This window comes from Pezoporus occidentalis, unplaced genomic scaffold, assembly GCF_034315485.1.
Source record: "Pezoporus occidentalis ecotype Australia unplaced genomic scaffold, CSIRO_AGI_Poc_V1 ctg3, whole genome shotgun sequence".
Lineage (NCBI taxonomy): Eukaryota > Metazoa > Chordata > Aves > Psittaciformes > Psittacidae > Pezoporus > Pezoporus occidentalis.
In genome coordinates this window covers 8,132,670-8,151,926 of record NW_026914940.1, presented here as the reverse complement: position 1 = coordinate 8,151,926, position 19,257 = coordinate 8,132,670, and the positions used below count along the sequence as shown (strand labels likewise).

General features: G+C 38.4%; 1 protein-coding gene across 2 annotated transcripts in view; it reads right to left on the bottom strand.

Moving 5' to 3' along the window:
- Nucleotides 1-1,341: 1,341 nt before the first annotated feature.
- ADCY8 (adenylate cyclase 8) overlaps nucleotides 1,342-19,257 on the bottom strand; it is a 119,412-nt gene continuing 101,496 nt past the window's right edge. For both annotated transcript variants that reach the window (XM_062627015.1, XM_062627014.1), the window contains 5 exons: nucleotides 15,290-15,448; nucleotides 11,283-11,429; nucleotides 5,382-5,474; nucleotides 2,915-3,029; nucleotides 1,342-1,920 (listed from right to left, as the gene is read on the bottom strand). In XM_062627015.1, the coding sequence (XP_062482999.1) occupies nucleotides 1,433-1,920; nucleotides 2,915-3,029; nucleotides 5,382-5,474; nucleotides 11,283-11,429; nucleotides 15,290-15,448 (1,002 nt within the window). In that variant the 3' untranslated portion in view covers nucleotides 1,342-1,432. The remainder of the gene's footprint in view (nucleotides 1,921-2,914; nucleotides 3,030-5,381; nucleotides 5,475-11,282; nucleotides 11,430-15,289; nucleotides 15,449-19,257) is intronic.

The following is a 19,257-nucleotide window of genomic DNA, read 5'->3' as shown; positions in this document are numbered from 1 at the left end:
ACTCAGCTAATTACATCTGGCCTCACAATCCAATCCATCAGGTTATTTTCCAATGAAAATCATTATTTTTATCTTCTTACAATTAAACACTTTCCTGTTTTGGTGACTCTTTTCTTAGCAAAAAATAATGTCTCAAAATATGGAAAACAAGATTTCCTAACCATATTGTCCATCTTTTGACAATGTATCTGATCCAGTGGTGATGCTCCCAAGAACCTCCAATTTTCATTAAGGACTAGGTAACAGGCTGAAAAAAGCAAGGCCTGTATTTAGGAATAATCTGTATGTTGCACTCTATTAGTTGTGTGGGGTTTCATCTGGGGATTGTTGTGTAATTACAGGTTCTGCTGCTTCCATCTGTGAATTACTTTAAAGAAAATATTTACTGAGATATAACCAGCTCATTTGAGCACACAGACTTGATGAGAGGTTCATTTGTGCACTTTGCAGGTCACGATGAATCATGACACTGTGATATACATTTACCACTTTCAAGGTGAAGTTGATTAGCCTTCACCCAAAAAAGTTATCCTCCCTTTGGCACAGGGTTTGTAGCACCTAGGTGTGCCAGTTTAGCACCCCAGCAGGGCTGCCTCTGTTGTGGCACAGTAATACTTTGGGGTATCCCCCATCTTGGCCTCTCCTCCTCTTGAGGCAACTGAGCAGGAGTTAGCGGTGCGCTTTTGTACTTTAGCACGTACTCATTTTACAGCTTTAGACAATTCTTGTTTTAATGAGAGCTCAGATTGGTGAAGCTTTTAAGAGCTAAACTTTGGACAGTGACTCTGGAGAATTTGATTAGTGCCTTCATTGGACTCAGCTGGAGGCTCCAGACTTGTCATTCAGGTGTGATTCTGCCATCTGTTTGTACATGTCTTGTGCTGGCCAAGACACATACTGCATTTGAGCTCTCCAAATGGGACTGACAGATATGACATAGTGCTTACAGTAGAGCCTGGTCCTCCTGGCTTGGGTACAAGAGGTCAGGTAGATATCAACATGAATTTTATCTGTCCACAGAGCAGTCACACACTTGTGAGGAGGACACCTTAGGCTATTTTAAGAGCCTACATCCAGTGGACTCAATGGAATCAGGGGTTTAAGGTGAGATTCATCTCTTCTATATACAGATACATCTGGGCAGATAGCAGACCTTAAAATCCTTTGATTGTGCTGACTAGCTTTTCCCTGGCTTTTATGGAGACCAGGCAATTAGCTTAGATGTTAGAATCACAGCGGGGTGTGGGGGGTGAGAGAGGTGGGGAGAGAGATGCTGGTACCATTTATTAAAATGTTGGAATTTGAATCTCACTGAAACATTACACCAGAAAATAATCACACTTCTTCTAAAAAAAATTAAACCCTTTTTATTTGTATATTTATTTTTATATATAAAAGAAATAAAAAAAAAAGAACACAAACAAAATACTGATTATGGCAATTCAGTTTTATCAGCCCCCTCTGCCTGGGCTGCTGCCTCAGATCCACCAGGAGTAAGCAAAGTCCTCCGGTTGTAATGTCCTTTTATGATTCCAGAGTTATTGTTCTCATTAAGGATTTGCTTCTGTTTTTGCCTGTTAAGAGACTGTACAAGTCCTAATACAACAGCTGCTAATGAATACTGTCCAGTCAGTTTTCTTGGTTGTAAGATTAAAGGATTTGGTTGAACTCTTCCTAGAAGAAAATACGTTTTGATTTTTCCTTCCTGTTCACTGATACCTTTGACATAAATCTCTCCTCTGTAGTCGAAGGCAAATCCCCGGTCCTTCAGGATCAGATACGTTTCTTCAGGCACTTGTATTCTGTCACTAACACCTGTGCTGTCCATTCGACTTGCTAAATTAACCGTTTTGCCCCAGATATCATATTGAGGTTTCTTAGCACCGATAACTCCAGCTACGACAGAGCCATGGCTAATCCCTATTACAAATACAATAAATAAAATAAAAATGAGAAGAGACAGCCAGTTAGACAAGAATTGCTAAAAAACATATTTGCACTTAAGAAGCAGATGAATCCTGGGTCAGGTACATTTATCTCTAAGCTTAAGGAAGAGGTGTGTATACAAAGAAAGTAAAAAAAAGAAGCCAGAAAAGCTGTAAAACATGAAAAGTGATATCCACAGCAACCACAGTACTTCTGTATCATCTGTATTCTGCACACTATTGCCAAAGCTCCTTCAAACTGATGCTTATGGAGTAAGAAAGATGTGTCTGGAAGGATCTCTCTGGGTATGTTCTTGTTGAAGGAAACCTTGTTGGTGCTATACAGTCAAGCGGGTGGCTTTTTTGTTTTTGGCCACTGATCCAGTCAACATGACAAGCCATCAGATTTACTCCTGCTATGTACCATAAATTCAGGCCATCTATTCATGTCCCATCCTACTAGCCATCCAGGATATCCCATCCCAGATAATAGCTTCCCCACTACAGCAATTCAGAGCTGCTGACACTGAACAGGACAGAACTGGAATTCAGTTTTTGTGCAAAACAAGGTTTAGGATAAGCTACTATTACCCCTTTACTGAAAAAGATTCTAAGACTGGGAGATTAATTAGAGGCTGTGCAATCACATATCAAGCTGGGGTTAGGTTTGGGCTCCTGCTTCGCTTTTTGTGTTGTATCTATGGGATCTTTGCAGCCTTGCTAAAGACAGTAGCTTAATTACGCTACTCATTCACAAGTCACTAAAACTTAGAACTCCTACAGTCCCCAAATCAGCACCCATATTCTGCAAAGACAGCATTTCTTGTTTCTAAGTTTGCCTGGAATTAAGTCAGTTTCAAATCAGAGAATAGCATGTTAGGAGTCTCTTAAATTGTACATGTCCTTGCAGTGCTTCTGGGGGGGCACTTATGGAGTGGATCGTTGCAGTCAAAACCTCATTTTAATTCTCATGTTTGAACTGTGCTTACCAATACGGAGTTCAAAGTTGTTAAATGAATGCTTGTTGATCTCCTGTATGCTTTCATTCAGAGCTATGGAGAAGTCGGCCAGAGCGCACAAATGCCCCCATTTGTCTTCACATTGCTGAGGAGTAATTTATAAAGCAAAGTTTTAGAAGTTTTTCATTTGCCCAGCTCCCACCCATCCTTACCAAGTATCTGAACTTGGAATTTGTAAGAACAGTCTCAACACACTAGATCCAGGAGAGGTAGAATATCATTAACAGTAATGCTTCCCATCTATGCTACAACACTTGTATACCTGGATACAGAGAAGCTTAGTGTACAAAAGGAAGTAATTTCCTGTCAATAATCTGACAGGCAATCATGGGAATTGATAAGGCATATGAAACCTTTGTAAGGCTGAGAAAGGAAGTTTAGAGAGGATTGAGATAGCTCAGATGGAAGGGACAAAATCTAGTGAGAACTAGGGATAACCCACATAAGCAAAAGGAGTGAAAAATGTAATTTCCCTTTGCTGAAACTGTTGCCCAAAAACCACTCAGTTCCAGTGCTCAGAGTGATGGACTAGTGGCAGGAACGATTGGGCAAGCCAGGCAACCTGGGATGGGTTAAGTGGCAGAGGAAAAGCCATTCTGTAGCTCATTAATCACCTCTGCTTAGAGCAGTCAGGTCACTCCCTGCTCCTTTCCTTCCATTTCCATTCCTACAGGGCAGTTGATATACAGATATACAGGGGACCAGGAGTAGGTTTTGATCTTCACAGAACAGCAACAGAACAGATGACAGGGCAAGGACTCTCAAGGGAAAAAAGTAGGCAGTAGAGTTAAGAACAGCTGTGGTTTTGGCTCAACAGTGGCATGATGTTCATCTCATCTATTCTGAAGCCAGGTAATTCTTTCATCAAACAAATTTTCAGGCCATAGGAACAGAGCATTGCATGTCCCACCCTGGGTAATGCAGTCCAGCGCTTTGCAATTTTTCTCAACTTCAGTGTTTAGTACTGAACATAATCACAGCAGGGGGCTGGAACTAGATGATCTTAAGGTGCTTTCCAGCCCTAAGTGTTCTATGATTCTGTGATCTCCCTGGCATCATCACCCTGTTCTGTTCACACTGTGCTCAGTCCTTGTCCTCAGCTTCATTCAGTTCACAATATGCCAACCTCCATCAGCAGCCCTCACCTCTTAAATGCTGACAAGGTGATAGACATGTACGTATGAAGATTATTATATTTAAAGCATACATAAAAATTCCATGAGGCTATTATAGTTCAAGAAAAAGGATGAGTTAATCGGTCTTGGAAATGTATTAAAGATTTTCTCCCTTTGCATTTTTACCCACATTGAGTCAAAAGAAGTGGTTAGAAACTGTGTAGATGCAACCAGCTACCTCCCTGATGTTCAGTCCTTCTTTGCTCATATCTGCACAGAGGCATTTTGAGTTGAAAAAAACAAAAATCTCATGCTTGTCTTGTTTTGTGTGTTTCTAGCTGTCAACATCTCTTGTTACTCTGTAGGTGGGAGATGCTCAGCTAGTTACACTCTACATGTTTCATAATGTATTCTAAACAAACAGTGAAAATTTTCTAGTTTATAAGGCTCACACTCATCTGACTTCTGCTTCTCTGGCAGTTGGAATCAGCCTGGGGAGATCTGATTCCCACTCTGTGATTGATCTGGGGCAGCACACCTTTTTTTGTGGTGCTTTTCCTTGGGGAGAGGCACTGGTTACCAAGCAAGGCAGATTTCAGCAACAGCCGACTTCTCGATGGATGTATTTTATAGCCTCGTCTTATTCCTTTGGAGACCTTGTTTCCAAGCATATTCTTGGGTGCAATTATGAATAGATTTCTCTCATCTGACTTATCTGAGGCTTATGGCTGTAAATGTGCATGTGTCCTCTGTGGCTGATTTTACCCTCAGTTTGGTTCCTACCCTTGCAAGTGAGGGCAGTGTGCATGCATCTGGCTTTGTGATCTTCTTCAGTGAAATTGATGGGTCTGCTTTCTTTATGATTTCTAATAGATACATCTGTCTGTAGATATACAGCTACATAATCACAAAAATGTACAAATTCAATGTTAACCTTGCTCATGTATGCTGTCAGTTAATAGATCCTCTATTTCATAGATTTTTGTAGGCTATCAGCCAGATTCCAGTCTGTTGCAGTGGTAACCTTAGAGTATGTCCAAAGACCTGCTCCAGATTCACATCCATGTGATTGAAATGATTTTTTTTTTTCTCTCTTATAAACCTAAATTTGAGGAAAGAATCCGTATGTTTCTTGTTCCTGAACATAAGATGGCATTTCAATCCATCAAGAAGTGCAACTGTTGTCTGCCAGAAGCCCCAAATGTCTATTTTATTTTAACAAACACAACTCTGTGAACATCCTAAAGATAATGCTAATAATCTCTAAAATGAATGGTCAGACACAACAGAGCTCTGATCCTTAAAGAAAACCATTCTCTTACCTGTTTTTCGGGTGATAATCCTGACACGGCCATGTATGTGCTGCCAATCGTTTTAATTTTTTCAATATCTTGAAATCTTTCTTCACCTAGTAACTAATACATATGGAAAAAAACACTTTTACTTCTGTAATTCTTAATTCAAAATGCTTCTACAGATATTGAAATGAATCATTACACTCATGGTATCTTCCAGTTGGTCATGACGCAGAGTTCATTCTGGGTTCTGGGGCACACTGAGCCCCTTTGCAAATCATCTACCCACAGAGAGCATTCAAACTAAGTTCTGCTATGCTCTGTAAAGCTGTTTGATAAATTATATAATAGATAATATAAGACATGCATATTGCAGCTTAACCAAAATGCAGATGAGTCCTATAACCATTGAAAATTAGTGAAGAAAGACTTTTTGTGTATGTATGTATGAATATAAGAGGACTTGATCACTTTAGAGTTTTTTTAAATCTCTTTTGGAGGAACTCAGTTTGCAAATTAAGTGCAGCAACAATTCAGGTGACAAGACCAATGTTAAAGGGAATTCAGTCCACTTAAATCAACCATTTTAACCATCTTACACAGTCCATGGATGAAGGTAGATGCCTGCAAAGAACTTCTATGAGAGACCAAGTCCTCCTGTATCCCATGCTTTCCTATACTTGCTGTCAGACCTAACAGTGGTATGTCAATTGGGTCTTTCAGTCTGCACTTTTGTTGCGTATTTTCCCCTTCTACAAGAAATACAGGGAGCCAATGGGAAGTGGTAAAACCCAGTATCTATTTGGGACAACTATAGGTGCTAAATAGGCATAAAGGACTTGCCAGCTTGAGAATCTACAAGAGAAAGAATAAATTTAGTCTAGTGACTAAAGCAGTGACTGGAGTGGGAGTGACAGTTTGGTCCCTATTTCAAGTCTGTATTCAGTTTATCTTAGGGCTTTCCATGAAATAGAAGCAAGAGCCTTACAGTCCTTGAAAGACCTAAACAGAGTGTAGGTTATGAATCAGTGAATGATAACAGAGCTTTATGTGGGATACGGGTAGATATCATCTCATCACAGGCTTTAAGAAAGTGTTTGCTGGTGTTGATACCCAAATGCTTCATGATAAACAGTATGGTATCTCATAAATTTAGGTACCAATATGGTTAGGCAGTCCTGAAAGGAAAGAGGAGTTCATAGAGAAGAATTTCAAACTCTCAGTTCTAAAGGTTCAACTTAGTTGGGATTTGAATGAAAAAAAAAATCCTGCTGTGGTCAAGCAAAAATTTAGTGAAGCATTTCCTCCTTTTTTATACACTGTCATGCTTCCCTTTTCCCACCGTGTGGGTTTGAATTTCCTGTCAATTAAAACCTAAAAGGATTGTTTCATTCAAAGGGAGAAACATACCAAAGGCATAACATGAAATATCCCAAGCCATTGAACTAACCACAGTGTACGTCAGCCGGAGCGTCAGGGTCTTGGAACCTTTGCTGTTCATGTACAGATATCACACCATCTGTCTCTAATGGGAGGCTGCATAGCATTGTGAGCAGGGAATACAAAGCCATATGGTTAATAGCTCCCTTCCAAGTCGGGAAAGTCCAAAAACTTGACCTGCTCCTCATTTTTCTTCAGGCTGCCAGAAAAGCCCATTATCTACGTTTCCCTCCTACAAGAGCAGCTATTCCAACTGCTCTCTTAAAGAAAAAGATAATTTCTTGTAACTCTGCTTTTGTGAGCAGTCTGAGAGCACCAGGTGTGGGGGCAAAGGGAGAAAATGGTCTTGGTTAAAAACAGACTATATTTTAATTTCCAGATGGTTGCTGGAAGCAAACAGCACAGTAATTTAAAATGTATGAGAAATATCTAAAATTACTCTTTTTAAGAGAGAATGAACTTATTGGCTGTGAGAAAATTTAGAGGAAAAAACCTCAAGTTATATATTTTTTTCTCATTCATTGCTGTTTCCAAATCTCTATTTTTAACCTGCTTTATCTTTGTCTGTTAGCTAGCTTCTTTCCTTCTCCAGGTAATGGTTTATTTACCAGTTACTTTCTTCACAGTATGACAGGATGATGGATTTTGATATTAGGAAAAGATATTCCAAGTCAGTCTTAAATCAGCTGCTGTTTGTTACAACATTTAAATAGGTTTGCTAATTTGACAAGCTAGTCCAAGAACATTTTCAAACACTACAATGTGGTTGGTATCTGAAAAGCAACTAATGGCTTGATGTCACTATTCATGCACAGCCAAGGTTATAAGGGAGGTCAGACCCTGGGATATACACGTACAATGAAACATGTACAAAGTAGTACAAAAGAGATGTTTCAGGACATGGCACACAACTGAGAAGTAATCAGCAAACTCTGAAAGCAGGATCCTGCATTCTGCTGAAACCTCTCTTAGTGGCAACATAATATATTAAAATCTGTTGTCATAAACACCATGTAAATCACTGCAGGATAAAGAAAATGGGGGAAAGAAGAGCCCATGAGGTAGAAAGCTCTTATTAAAGTGCAAATCCCAACAGTAACATCACTAAGATACATAAATGATAGATTAAAAAGTCTAGAGAGAACATTACATTAAAAAAAAATCCTTAGAGACTCATAATCTTTAGGAAAAATGTTCCAATATTATTTTTTTTTGTGCAACATCTCTAAGAATGTATATGTCTCAAGAATATAGTTATATAAAAATGGTTAAGTATAAAAGTAGATTTGCAATGGTTATATTTAGTTTTGATGAATGGACTGTTCCTGTCAACATCTATGTGCTTGGGTACAGAAGCTATCTATAACTGTATTATATAATGATGCTATATGTCAAATTAAATTAAAAAAATCCTTTTGCCAGTGTAAAAACCAGATTTGTGAGCCATCAGAGAGTCAAAATAAAACAAACCCAAACAAAAGCTCCAAGTAACTCTGTGCTTTAAGAAGAGTCAGTCACCTACTCTCCAAGGCCAACTTTTGCTCCAGGTTCTCCCAGCACTTTAAGAAAGACCCAATCACAGCTTGAGTCCTCTGTGGCCTCCTACCCCATGAAGTTTTTGGTGGCAGGATCTATTTCACCGTTCACTGCTTTTTGTTTGACTGACTTTGTCTCTCTAACATTTCACCTTTGAGATTGCTTAGACAGAATAAACTAATGGCATGGCCAATCTGGAAGTAGGTTAGCAGTCAACAGGGGATCACATAATTTCATTTACTACCTGTAGCAAGAACATATCTATTATTCAACTTAATATGTCTGAAGTATAATAAGGTCCCAAATTAAGTCCTTTATTATACAGGGCATGTGTTAGGGGCTTGAATGTAATATTGTGTTAGGGTTTTTGTTGAAAACCTTCTCTTCAGTAATCGCCACAACAGCAAAGGAATTTTGTGGTGAAGATTGCATGTACATGCATGACAAAATATCTTAGATTAATTCATAGCAATAAGCTTCACATTAAGTTTGAGCCTTAATCATTTTAATCAGATCTGGAAAGAAAAACAAAACTATTAATCAAGAAGCATGCTGACAGCTGTGCAAGATCTCAGGGTTAAGAAGCAGGTATTTATACCTATAGGGAAAAGAGTGCAGGAGCTTAGCAGGTGGCAGAGCTCTTCCGACAGGAGAGGAGTTTTGTTTTCCATTAAAATGCACAGGGTTGCATCCCTGTGAATTCTTCCATTTCTCACTAGTATTTTAGTATCTGACCAATTGTATGTTATCTTAACCCTGGTCTAGTATTTATGAGCTGCTAATCTATAAACATTCCCCATGAAGATTGCCCAGGATGAAGAAGGGTGAAGGTGCAGTTAACACCCTGATCTGGGTTCATATTTAGGTTCTACCTCCTGGCATGGGAATAGGTCTCTATGTTTTTAATAAAAAGGCAGGAAATTAGATAACCCCTGTGTGCCTTTGTTTCACAATTATGAAATTAATATAACATAGCTTCCACCAGGGGAGAAAATTGAAAATAAATGCTTCAAAACCTGTGAGAGGCCTTAGATTACTTGCTGCATAGGATGGAATAATAATTAAAATAAAGAATAAGTTTTTTTTCCCTAATCTCTTTTTCTCAGTCATATGCCTTTCACTTTCATCTTTTCCTCCAGTACAGTTCTCTGAAGCCCTTGGAGATAATTGCTCTTTAAAGCACAGAAAACCAACCAACCAGAAAACCTGTAGGCTAGATTTCCAAAGAAATCTTTTAAAGTAGGTCTGTTTAAAGTAGGGCTGAGGTAAAACTGAATAAATAATAATAAAAGAGACACTGATTGTCAAATCTTAATTCAGCTGCGTTCTAAATCCTGGAGAGGTCTGAACTCTGCCAAGGCTTCAGTTTTCTGGAAAAAATTTCTGTATGCTTAATCTATGGACAGAATCCTGGTCCAGATTAAGCTGAAAGATGAAAAGACTAAGTATGCCTTCTTGTCTTCTTTCAGAAACTCGATCTTTTGCATTCTGATAATGTTTTTTAATTTGTGAGCCAAAGTGGTAAAAGATGTTCTTTTTTTCTACAAATCACAACCTAAGTGGAGATTTTTCCTTTCTGTATTTAAAACAATTGCTCTGTGGTTACATAGTCCGTGTGGGATGTGAGATCCAGATACAGCTCCTTTTAAGGGAACAAATTCTGTTTTCTTGAATTGCGTCTTAATTTTCAGCTGAGAATACACTCATCAATTATTCAGTTGATATTCTATCACAACACAGAACTGGATTCAAAAATCCCTTGGGATAAGCAGAGATTAAACAGAACATGGTTTATTGGGTAGGATTTTTTACTGTTTCTCAATGATTTTGTGCCATCCACGTGCCCTCTCCCCTGTTGTCCAGTTCAGTGCTAATCTTGCCTTGCTCAGCAGAATTCTGTAAAGGATGTCTTTTTGCATTTTGTTTTTAAATACCCCCTCCAATACTGGAGTCACAGACCAATGATACCAGTGTGACCTCCCCCTTTCCTCTCCTCTTTTCTTTCTGGACCATTCTAGTCTGGCAAACAGATCCAATCTCACTGCTGAGTAGGGATGGCTCAGATTCTACTTCTATCATTTGGGGAACTCAATAGGACTACACACTCCTGAAAACTGCTGCAGCGTATAGGTTATGTCCCCTTTTCTAATTCCTCTTAGGCTCATTGCAGGACGTGATACCACCTGTTTAAGCTTCCTTACTAACTAGCTGGCAGAGATGCAGTACCAAATATGTAACTTGCTGTTGACTTTCTCTTCACTTTCTAGGTTTTCCTTGCTTTCACCTAGCAACAGCTACACTGAGGATCTGACTTTTCTTCTCCTATTCATCTTACCCTTCCTCAGCTCCCTTTCTTAAAGGGGTGTCCTTTCCTAAATCAACCTTCACCTCTGAATTCCTCAGTAAAGCAAACAGCTTTATGTCATTTACCTCTGTATAACATACCTGACCAAACAAGTCACCTCAGTTAATAAGTCACCTGCTTTCACTCTCTACCCAGCATTTGCTCCTGAGCTGCCTGCTTCACATTTAATTTGACACTGTTTTACCTTTTACATTCTTTGAGTGCATTCAACCAGTGTCTTCCGAAACAAGTTTTTTAGCTGTTTGGATTTTTAGACCACTGTTTTCCAGAACTGTTTCAAATATCTTCAACCTTTCTTCAAACTGAGACATAGTCTATTTCTAGGTACACTAGAGCAGTGTGCTTTTATTTATATGTGTTTACACTCAGGTAACTATTGACTTCAGTCTCTATTTCACTAGGTCATTAAGACCAAAGTTTGACGAGACTAAGTTCAAAAAAGCTAAATAGTTATAATTGGAATAAAAATATCAGACATTTATTGGAAGCAGAATAGTTACTAAATTTGACAATTTAGGACGACATATTTATAATTTGGGAGCTCATCGTTTAAGCAATATCAGATTTTCTCTAGTAGCTGGTATTACCTCATCAAAGTCTGCAATGATTTCATTCAGCAAACGTAGGCATTCTACTCCTTGGTTATTCATCTCAGTCTGAGAGTAAAAGTCAGCAAATCCAGGAATAGAAGCAAACATCACACCAACTGCATCATAGGACTGAGAGTATAATTCCTAAAAGAACAATGAAGAAAAAAGTGTTGAAGTGGTAATGTAGGGAGGAGAATGTAATTGGCTTCTTATTTTTTCCATGCATGGTACCTTAATATTTGAGGTTAGCATTAGTATATTGTTAGCCTATTTCAACAGGAGGAGGCTGACAGCTTTCACATTTTTATCACAGATTATAAGCAGGGATTGCCCTTTCTTTGAAAGCCTGCTCTGCTCTTTCTGCTTCAGAGGTCAGGAAGCTACACCAACAAAAAGGAAACAGAATTTTTCATGTTTTGTTTTTATGGAAACCACTTGAAGAAATGAAGGATGCAATTGCAAGTGTGAATACCAGAGAATCAAACACTGTTAGGCAAGTAAAAGGAAAATGTTTGTGATTTATTGGTGTTTAAGTCTGTCTCGCAAATGTTTGCAGTTGACAATATGTTTCTAAATCTGGTAATTATCAAGAATCAGACCATTTAAAGTGTCTCATGTGACCTCTTTCTAAAAGGTCCTCTCAGTGGCCACGTTTTCTGGTATGTAATTTATACTTCACACTACTGCAGCTCTATGTAAGCTCGTCTATTCAAGGTTTTCAGAGAGCCCTTATTCTGTGGTAAACTGTGGTTCTCCTAAGATGACTATGGAGCTATTTGGTTGCCTGGCTCTGGGAGAGGTTCCTACTATTAGAGTTTGAAAGGAGGGAAAAAAAGAAGTGAGCATAACAATGGACTCCCTGGGAACAGAGAGCAGATTATAATGGTCAGACACAGGAGGACAGAGTATGCTCTGGGATATGTTTCCACTTATGTTATTCATATAAATCACTGGTACTGAATGATATTTATTTATCGATGGGTTCTTCTCATTATATATGTGAGAATCACAGAATCACAGAATAGTTAGGGTTGGAAAGGACCTTAAGATCATCCAGTTCCAACCCCCTGCGTGGGCAGGGACACCTCACACTAAACCATGTCACCCATGGCTCTGTCCAACCTGGCCTTGCACACCACCAGCGATGGAGCATTCACAACTTCCCTCAACCCATTCCAGTGCTTCAACACCCTCACAGTAAAGAACTTCTTCGTTATTTCCAATGTAAACTTCCCCTGTTTAAGTTTTAACCCGTTACCTCTTGTGCTGCCACTACAGTCCCCAATGAAGAGTCCCTCCCCAGAATGTGGTAATTTCTCTGAAGCCAAGCACATTTTTAGGAACAAAACCAACTTCAACTTTAAAAATGCCAAGGACAGATCTCCCCCACAACTCCTAGTAGGCTTTTCTAGTGGCTAATATACCATAACCATATGCATTCTGTTTCGTTTAAGATTTTTCTGGGTTCAGCTTCTGTTGTTTTACTCAATGGTGGATACTTTCATTTCTGTTCTGGGTCTTCTCTTAGGACATTCTGACCTGGAACAGCTGTTTCTCAATGTTCTTTTTCGTGTACTTTCAGAAATTTTAGTGCTTTGGTCTCATGATAAAAGGGCTTACTGGTGGATGTCATACACCACCTGATGTGAACACCTCAGACTCCTTCCTTCATCCAGATTTTCCCTAGAGAAGCATCCTGAACCCCTGCCCTGTACTTTTCTATGCTGCAAATGCTGCTACTTCTGTAGATTCTTTTACAAATCATCCTACAACAAAAGTGGGAAAATTCTGTTAGTTTCCAAAGGTACTGCAGAGCTTCAGAAAAACCCCATGATCGATTCCCTTCCTGCCCTTACATGTCCTTTCATTGAAGAATATCTATGGGTTCATGGAAGCTATATTCTAAGGACACTCTTATTCCCTTTTGTAGGTACAGAATAAAAGAAATGCACATGGTAGTTCATGGATGCTTATGGAAAACTCAACAATATGTGCTAAGAGAAGTACATATATACTCAGCCATACTCTTTGACCAGATCATGAAGATAGAAAACAACTGGCTGAGCCTTCAGCTGCTCCTTTTTTCTATTTTTGGTAAGAAGCCTCAAGACAGAAATAATACATCCATGAGAAAACGCTTACAGTACACATTTGGGAATTCATTTTTTGAGAGCAGAGAAATTAACTTAATAGCCAGACATGAACTGCAGGATTGATTGTACTGAAATCTGGTAGATGTTACAGCCAGCCAGCTCATGCATAAATCATCTCCAAGTATAGTCACTCTGGAAATTGCCTTACAAAAAGCAGGGGTGGTGGAATTGAATTCAGTGGCAAGTTATTGAAGCATCAGCAGTGATCCATGGGGAATCTGTTTTCTTCTGAAGATTATTATGCATGTGAGTGTATGTGAATGAATGTGTAAGAAAGGACACTTATTCCCTGAAAATCCATAATTCAGATATGGCAGCACACACTCATGGTTGGTATCGAGGTCTGTTCCATTTGCGATGAAGCCTTTTGACCTGGTTGCTTTCACACAGATATTTTCTTATGTGCAGAGTGCTGTTTAATACCCACAGAGTGTAAAATTCCTCAAGAGGCACATTTCTAAAGTGCCTTTTCTTGTAGCTTCTCACTATGTTGCCCTTCCCTAGGTGATATTTGAAATCATATATTCAGAACACCGTGATCCCTCATTATACAGTCTAATTCTTCTGGTTACATCTATTTCCAAAAAGTATAATCAGAAGAGGGTAGTCTTGATTCCTTTTTGCTGCACAATGAATAGATACGTCTGGCAGTCTGAATCTTGCAACATCTGCAATCTCTTCATTATAAAAGATGATTCCAAAATTACATGAGTAACTCCCAGTTTCACCATACAATAGCCTTTATTCACAGATGATACTGTAATACGTATTTGCCTTATTTCATATAATGAGTAAGTGACTTACTGCTGGTTTCAGAAACAAATTCTGAACTTTCCTTTATCCCTTCAGCAACCTTTCTTCAAACTCTGTCTTTGGAACATCCGGAGATTCCCTTATCAAGCTTGCCTGTGTGTATTATGAATATTCTTTAAGAATATAGCCACAAATTATGTTTCTGAAATGAGCATTTTGTTAACTGCCCCAAGGAGACAATTCAGAGACAATTTGAAATGGTGAAAATGTTCTCTTGGGTCTGAAGATGAGAGACGCTCAGGTCTCTTGCAGGCTGTTGCACAGGTTTCTTCCATAATAACTGGCAGGGCTGCAATAATACTTCTACAACACTAGGCTATGTTAAGGTTTCACAGGCATTATGTTAAATTCACATATCTTTTTTATAAATACTAGATTTTCATAGACTCATAGGTTGGAAGTGACATGAAAGTCATCTAATACAGTTCCCACTCAAAGCAGGTCAGGTGTCTTATAGCCTTGTTCTGTTGAGGGTTGAGTATCTCAAAGCCTGGAGGTTTCACAACCTCTCAGGATCCCTCTATAATGACCCCTTTTCTGGGGATTTTTTTTTTCCCTTGTATCCAACTGAGATTTTTCTTCCTGCAACTTGTGTCATTGCCTCTTGTCCTTCCACCTGCACAGTGGAGAAGAGTTTTGCTCTGTCATCTCTATAAGCACTCATTAGGTGGTTGAAGACAGTAGCAAAATCCTCCTTCAGCCTTTTCCTCTTAAGTTTAAATGAACCCAGCTTTCTCAGTCTCTCTTCATGCTGCGTGTCCTCACCCCCAGTCAGTGTGGCCCTCCACTCGACTTGCATTAGTAGGTCCATATGTCTCCTACTGGTGAGTTTGAACCTGGGAATACCACTTTATATGTGGTCCTAGAAGGGCAGAACATTTCACTTTAAAATATGACTGTCTTTTTAATGTTGATCAAATGTAATATAATGAATTATGTAATGAATCCTATCGAGAACTAAGTTCTAACCAGTTTCTAACAGATTTGCTTTTCTTTTGCCAATCAGACAAAAGTATCAGAAATAAAGCTGATACATACTTCATTATCCCGATCCTTCTCCAGGAAGTGACGAGCAACGTGACTGGGTAAAATATTCCGTAGCATGTTTTCATTGTGCTCCCTTAACTCCTTCATTTCATTGATTTCTTCTTTTGCTTGTACACGCCACAAAAAATCCAGCCTTGCTGTGTATTCAAGCTGTAGTTCCAGAAAGAAAAAAAAAAAGGCAAAAATAAAACCTGGCTCGATAAGAGTGGAGATCGTATTGTCATCCTGGCAGGTTGCTCCTGCCATATATCCACATTCAATGCCAGAAAAAGAGGTTATTTCTTTGCCTTGTGTATGGTGAATATCTCAGAGAAACCTTGGGCAAAATAATATTTGTCATATTACTGCTATAGTCAGTGGCTAGAAAATGTCACAAAATTATTCTCCTTTTAAACATCTCTATATCAGTTAGATAGTGGAGTCAGACAGGAGATAAGGTATTGGAAGATACTGGTATTGGTATGAAATAAATATGTTCCCATTTTCATATGTGTTTTTAAATGAAATGTGTTTAATGAGGAAATAGCACAAGGGTCATCCTAAACACTTTGCAGAGACAGGGAGCTTATTTCTCAAGGATTAGCATCTTTCAGCAAAATTATATATAATAGCCAATGCACTCCCAAAGAAGACTTTCAATTCTCTGGCATCAAAATGAAGTATTTCTACTGTTGGGACATACAGATATTTGTAATTTATGTCTTAAAAAAGCTAGTGAAAGACATGCTATTTGATACCCTCTCAAACACTCTGTCCCTGATGTTTTGTGAATCCAGTCTGCAAACACAATTTGGTATGTGCACAGTGGCAGCCCCTGACACCCACAGATACGAACCAAAGTTAAATGGTTTTCAGTGTTGTATATGTACAGAACAAAAGGAAGATTCCTTCACAGCTTCTATATGCACACATATATATATGTATTGTGTATTTATATACATATACAAATGCATAATCATATATACATAAATGACAACTGTCCGGTAGCTGAAGCAAGGAACATGTTGAAACATCATGTTGCTTGCCTGAGAGACACATGTGTGTCAGCACATGGACAAGACCAACACAGCCAGAACTTTTGGGTGCATTAAACCGAAGGACACTTTTAAGCAGATTTTAACTGGTGACTTGTTAAGCTACAGCTTTATTGAAAATGATGGAGATATATCTGTGTGCAGTAAACTGAAAGAGAAAATATATTTGTGAAGTCAGATGCTCTAACTAGAGATAATTATCAAACACCCAGCGGATCAACATACTATATCAGCAAATAGATGGATTTTGCAGTTGGGAGAGACCTCAAACGGTTTGCCAAAAAGTGCTGGGATTAAGGAAGTGGTTGGGATATAATTCACATGCCAAATTGAGATAAAGGGCCAGCCTGCAGTGGGTGAGAGTGACTACAAAGGGATTGTTTAGTGACTCATCCTGTCCACAGTTTTTGTCACCAGCAATGACCAATAGCAAACGGTTTAGAAGAAAATGCAAAGCACGTTGCAAAAAGATTTATAAATCCTTTATAGCTCCAGGGAGCTTTTCTTCCCAAAATACAAAAGTGGCTTTGGCTTTATATAGACTTCCAAAGCTTGTATGTTATTTAGTAGTGGCTTACTTGCCCTCTAGATGCTATTGCTACGTTTATAAACAATTAATGTCTTTTCAATTCTCATATTCTGATCTTCCATTTTGTGACTACTAATTCCTTAAATTAACTGCACCATAAAAACTGTCAGGAAAAGGTATTTTAAAATATTTTTAAGATTTTTTTTCAGTTTTCTTTCCCTTTCTTTTTGTTCTGGAAGACAGAGCCCATACCAGATCATAACTGACCTTTGTCTGATTGAGAAAAGGCAACACTGACTGTAATTTTGCAAGAAGTTCTAAAGGTATTTTAGAGGTTGGCTTGGAGCAGGAGTTGCTGGTGGATTCTGAGTTCTTTGATTCTTCCAATATTCGACAGTACTACAATAAGAGCTTTGAAAAAAAACCCACAACAGTACAGTTTTTTACAGCTGTACAGGAAAATTTCACATCTCTAGGCTTAGCTCAGAATAGCAGCCGCTAATCTTTACGTTTCAGATAACATCATTTTGGTTATTTAAAATCTCATTGTAACATGAAATATTTTTCTTACATCACTAGTGGGCAATAGAGATCACCCTTTCAATTCAGAGATAAAAGGGTGTGCTACATATGAGGTTTGAAAATAGAACATTTCAAGAAGATGCTTTGCTGAGTTCTGATATTTGTTAAAACTAACAAATTGAGTTGAGTTGTGTTGAGTTTTAGGTTTATTTTTTTATACAGTAAAGAAATGTTCCTGGGTATGGTGGATCTAATAAAAATAACTTTCCAACCCTAACTATTCTATGATTCATTCTATGACTGCAACATAAATCTTGAAATGTCCAAGTTTTCTTTCTCTGATACATAGCTCTATGAAACACTCCTAATTCCCGTAGTGAGTGAAGAAAATAAAGATGTATTACACAGAAAGCCTAGTAGTACCTATGTTCTCTAAATGCTGTACAACCCCACCACTCTGCAGACAATTCCCACAGGCAAGAAAAACACAAGGTAAGGATCAGCATTTGATGGATGGCATATTCTTCCTTAGAGAATGAGAAAAAAGGATTTACATCCCAAAGGGACATCTTCAACCACTGAAATTGTTTAACTCTGGATAAAACAAGAAAATATCCTTTCTTACTACACTAAAATGTGCTTCTAGATGAAATTTAATTTCTAATAGGGAATTAGTTTATTTAGTTTGATGTCACGTGACATTGACAAGACTACTTTTAATTGTGGTTTTAGCACAAAAGACCCTCAAAATTTATTGTCTGAAGCATGGGTAAGATTTTAAGAAAAAGCCAAGTGTGATTAGACAACTTTTTCTTGAATCTGACTTCGAATTCTGGGTGCAAAACTGGGGATTAACTTTAAATTACAATGGATAAGGAACAGCAGTTAGTCGTTCAGAAATTAAAGGCCCGTGAAGATAATGTTACAAAAGTAATCCTTCCTGTAAATCCACCTAGAATGAGGCAACTTTTAAGATATTCTACTTCAGAACACTTCAGCAGTTTGTGAAGAGTAAAGCTGTGCCAGAGGGCAGATTGATTGGAGTTAGCTGTGCTTCCCATCAATTCAAATTAGTGATGAGTTTTTTTTTAATGTGCTCAGGATGGAATTTTTATATATGTTTTTAGTTGGCATTTATACAGAGACCTTTGGGTTAACTCTATAATAAGAAATTAAACAATATAAGAAAATGGTCCTGGGCACTGCCCTTGGATATTGTTAAATTGACCAAGTGGCCCTATGAATTATTTGGGAGGATATGCAGGAGTTAGCACATCTCGGGGACCATTTCCAAAGGCAATTGAGTGCAGCCACCCTTTTTTATGGAAGGAAGATTAACAGGATGGAAAACAGGTCTCTTGGCTGGAAAATCCATTTAAACACCTCGGATTGGGCTTTTGTAGGTATTTGCACTCAGAATTGTGATCCTGAAGAGCATTGCCTGGATTCTGCCTAATTCTTGATCTACATAAACACCTTTAGTTATCTTTCTTACCCCTTGATCTCACTTAAGATGATTCCCAAGCCTGTAGGTTTGTATCTTTGGTATGCTAAGAATCATTGGGAATATTATATGGCTTATCACAAATTTGGGATATCAGTCATAAAGCTCTGAGGCCCCTAAATCCTGATTACCATCTAAGTCCATGTGAAAGAATTTTTGCAAATGATCTATGACCTGAAGAAGTTAGTGGTGGTGCTTAACTGCAGATTTTTCTCATTACCTCAGATCTGTTGTTTTTCCTTTATGAAGACGCTAAGCTATTGCATTGGAGTTTTATTATTTTCTGTTTGTTCTTCCCTTTCTTCATCTCGATTTTATGCCTTCTCAAATGCACTGAAGCAATACGATGCCATGATAAATGAAGTCCTCT